Genomic DNA, 4,153 nt, shown 5'->3' on the forward strand with positions numbered 1-4,153 from the left:
TGGTCCCAGTGGTATATAGGGCCATGGTAGGGACAGAGGAAACTTCCATATGCCATATATTGAATTAGACCATCCTTCAGGGTCTTAGCCAGACTCCATTGGGCCTGTCCTGTACTTTCAGGCACAGCCTATAATGAAGGTGTGGAAGGGTGTGTGTGTCATGGAGAGGTTAGTTCCCCTTGTCTGACTTCTAGGATATCTTACGGAGTCCTATTTTTCCTGAGTCGAACATTGTAAAGGGCAGAGGTTTCCTCCCTGCACCCATGCGTTCCCTTGGCACTCCTCCATACAACTTGTTTACAGTATTGAGTATTCATCCTGATTTGCTTGCTCGATGTTTACACAGAGGTTGGACCCATGTCCTTTCTTCAAGCATTTGTTCTGCTTAGTGGGAGGCTATACAACAAGGAGCCATCCATCCAGATTTGCTTGTGCAGTGGTTATTTTTAAGTTTTTTAGGTATTTAATTACCCTTTCTAAAGTACTTATCGCAAAGTGGTGTACAGAAAACTAAAGCAACAACAGACAACTTAAGCAGCAGCCAATTTGGGGGGGGGAGTCTTAACAGTTAAATACAGAAATGCCAAATGTTAAATACAAAAAAGATAGATGTCATCTGCCTTCCCATTAATTAATTGTTTATCCCACATCTGTCCCTCTTCTAACTTCAAAAAGTCTGGTGGTTTTTTTAAAAAAAAATAATGAATTGATTGCATCAGAGCACCAGTGCTTTAAATCCACTTTAATTGGTCACCGATGGAAGCGAAAGCTCAGAAAAAGCTCAATATGGAGGTCAAATGGCCGAAATATTGGGAAATTTTGGAACAAGAGGGAGATAGACTGAAATTGCAGAGTTTTGAGAAATTAAAAAACAAAGTGCGAGATTGGCTTCATTATTATCAGATAATGGAGGCATACAATTTGGACAAGAAAATTGGCTTCCAGGTGGAAAAATCAAAATTAGAAACAGAACTGCTAGAACCCAAAACTAAGATTTTGTCAAAGATGTATAACTTGCTGTTGAAACGGAATACACAGGATGAAACGGTGAAATCTGCTGTGATTAAATGGGCACAAGATGTTGGACATAACATAATGATGGCTGACTGGGAACAGTTATGGACCACAGGTATGAAATTCACGGCATGTAATGCCTTAAGAGAGAATATTATGAAAATGATATACAGGTGGTACATGACACCAGTCAAGCTTGCAAAAATCTATCATTTGCCCGATAACAAATGTTGGAAATGTAAAGAAACTGAAGGTACATTTTTTCACCTTTGGTGGATGTGCCCAAGGATTAAGGCTTTCTGGGAGATGATTTATAATGAAATGAAAAGGGTATTTAAATATACCTTTCTGAAGAAACCAGAGGCCTTTCTCCTGGGCATGGTCGGCCAAATGGTGCCAAAGAAGAATAAAACTTTTTTTATGTATGCCACAACAGCAGCAAGAATACTTATTGCAAAGTATTGGAAGACACAAGATCTACCTACTCTGGAAGAATGGCAGATGAAGGTGATGGACTATATGGAATTGGCAGAAATGACTGGCAGAATCCGAGACCAGGGAGAAGAGTCGGTGGAAGAAGATTGGAAGAAATTTAAAGACTATTTACAGAAATATTGCAAAATTAATGAATGTTAGAATGATGTCAGAATGGAGTTAAGTGGTTTAAGCAGCAATGTTATAAAGGTGTATGTAAAAATGGATTGTTAACAGGTGAGAATCTAAAGTTATAATATATTATGTTAAAGGACTAAGATAAAAACAAAGAGGGAAAGAAATTGCTGAGTTAACTAACTGAATTGGAATACAAAAAAGGGAGGCGTGAGGAGGTCAGGGAAACAAGGAAATGAATGTAAGGTATGGAAAGACTGATGTTTTTTTTAAAGTGTTTTTTATCTTTTTTTTGTATTCTGTATTTTTTCCTCTATTTTTATTTTTGTTTTTGTTTTTCTTCTTTTTTTAATTCATGTAATTCTTTTCTTTGAAACCTTAATAAATATCAATAAAAATAAATAAAAATAAATCCACTTTAATTGTGCACACCTGCATTCCTGGTACATGACTGAATCTCTCCTGCAAAATACTGATGGTCTGGAGGTGACCCGGCAAAAGAAACACAAATGACCTTTCAGCATCTTCACACCAGCAGCTTTCATTAAAATTGGCCACACAATGGCATTGTTGCACCACTGGGGTTGTGAGCTGGAGGGAACAGTCTTCCACTAAGGAGCTCTCATTTTAAAGGAATGAATGCTAAGCGGAAGAATAGCATAATCTATCAAGAATTGCCTTTGGATTCAACCAACCAGCCATGAAATCTAGCCTTCTGCCTCCAACAGTGCTAAACAAGGAAGCTCATGAGAGATCTAAACCTCCTCCCAGATCACTTAGTTCCAATATTTGCTAATCAGAGACGCATTGCCTCTGAATATGATGGCAAGAACACAAGGACAGACAAAGACCTATTGAAACCTTTTGATTCAAAGGAGCTGCCAGAATATGTACAAATGAGAAAGGTACGGGTATATATTCTACTGATAGATATAATTTTCCATGAATTTGTCTACTTTAGAAGATGTCTCTTTTAAGGACATTTAAGCTTGTGGCCATTGATACCTTGAAGCAGCAATTAACTCTGCAAGTCAGATTTACTGCATGTACGGTATCTGTCCTGCATCTACTGCATTCACAATTTTACAAGTCAGACCTTCAACAGAGCGTTGCATTGTATCCCCAGGCTTTTGAAGGGAGAATAACTTTTGTTCAGGGCTCCAAAGAGGAATTCTGCCCTCCCTTGGATTAGGCCAGTTTTACCAGGAGACTCATTGTCACACACGCAAATTCCTTCCCCATCCTTGCTCTCTAGCAGCCGCCTTGGAAAATCAAGCTGGACTGGAATCGCCCAGAGCTTGAAGGGAAAAGGACTCCATTGGTGTCTTTGCAGCACACTACTCACCCGAGGAATTCCTGGTCGTAGTGGAAGTTGACAACCATCCCCAGGAGAGCGATCAGCAGCTGTGGGAAGTTCCAGCACACAGCTGCCTTGTATTCCTCCATCCTGAAGATGGTGTGCAACAGGCTGGTGAGATGTTCCTGGAAGCGAGAGAGGTGCAAGTCACTTTCCCTGCTTTTGTGCAGAATACAGAAACCCCTCGATATCACCCTGGGAAGAAGGAAGCCAGAAAGCAGGTGGTTCGTCCTTACCACTTGGGTGGCAGATTCCTCCAAGGGGCTTTGGTAAAGCTGCTTGGCCATGAGATGGAGCAGTTGTTCTTGGTCAGCTGATGCCAAAACCTCCTTCCATATTCTCTGGCAGCCTCTGTGAATGCAAAAACAAGAGCAATGCTCAAATTCAAGTCTTCTGCTTGCTGCCCTGCCCCAGAGAGAGGAAATGGCAGCAAGGGCTTTCTGACCAAGCTCTGCAGCTTGCCAACCTTTCCCTTAGCCCAGTAGAACCTGGAGGGCTCCATACCTGAAGGGAAATTGGAGGAGGTATTCAACCACTTTCTCCAGGCGGTGGTGTGACAAGATGGAGAAAGCGAAGACGGCCATGTTTCTGTCTTCCCCTGTAGGCCCCTGGGTGATTTTGTAGAAGGCCTCCAGCAGCACCTCCACCTGTCAGAGAAAAGGAGAGGGTTGCTTGTGTGGGATGTAAACACAGGAGCAGTCAATGACAACATTCCTAGAGTGTACATGTTAGAACATGGGGAGGGATGTCTGTCCAGCAAGCAGGTAAACTTCCTGGGGACGGACTTCCTCCGCATGTGACCAGAGGTGGGTGTGGCCTCACCTGTGCAGGTAATGACAAAAGCACAGGGCAGGCAGCCATCTCTCTCTCTCTGCCATTTTCTTTCGATGAGGAAACATCTAAAGATGCTCTCTTGGCTCCCAGCCAAGAGAGGAGATAAGGTCTATCTTGCAACAAGATAGATTCTAAATATATGTAACCTTTTTAAGCCTGTCTGCCTTCTGGGATCATGTTGTGAACAGATCCTGAGTAAACTCTTTTATACTTTTATAAAGACTGTGTTGTGCCTTGTATTTTAAGAGAGCCAGTGTGGTGTAGTGGTTAAGAGCGGTAGTCACGTAATCTGGGGAACCGGGTTCGCGTCTCCGCTCCTCCACATGCAGCTGCTGGGTG

General features: G+C 42.1%; 1 protein-coding gene across 1 annotated transcript; it reads right to left on the reverse strand.

Moving 5' to 3' along the window:
- Positions 1-2,037: 2,037 nt before the first annotated feature.
- On the reverse strand, positions 2,038-3,649 carry LOC308569484 (uncharacterized protein). The gene is made up of 3 exons (XM_081163398.1): positions 3,485-3,649; positions 3,217-3,331; positions 2,038-3,105 (listed from the first exon to the last, which is right to left on the reverse strand). The coding sequence occupies exons 1-3, from the start codon at positions 3,562-3,564 to the stop codon at positions 2,965-2,967; spliced, it is 336 nt and encodes a 111-aa protein (XP_081019524.1). The 5' UTR covers positions 3,565-3,649; the 3' UTR covers positions 2,038-2,964.
- Between the last annotated feature and the right edge of the window lie 504 nt (positions 3,650-4,153).

This window comes from Podarcis bocagei (genome assembly GCF_964188305.1).
Source record: "Podarcis bocagei genome assembly, chromosome: 12".
NCBI classification, from domain to species: Eukaryota; Metazoa; Chordata; class Lepidosauria; order Squamata; family Lacertidae; genus Podarcis; species Podarcis bocagei.

Coding starts and splice junctions, on each gene's coding strand:
- LOC308569484 (XM_081163398.1), bottom strand. CDS start 3,564: ATGGCCGTCTTCGCTTTCTCCATCTTGTCACACCACCGCCTGGAGAAA. Junction 3,332..3,484: donor CTCCTCCAATTTCCCTTCAG/GTATGGAGCCCT, acceptor TTGCATTCACAG/AGGCTGCCAGAGAATATGGA. Junction 3,106..3,216: donor AGGAATCTGCCACCCAAGTG/GTAAGGACGAAC, acceptor TCTCGCTTCCAG/GAACATCTCACCAGCCTGTT.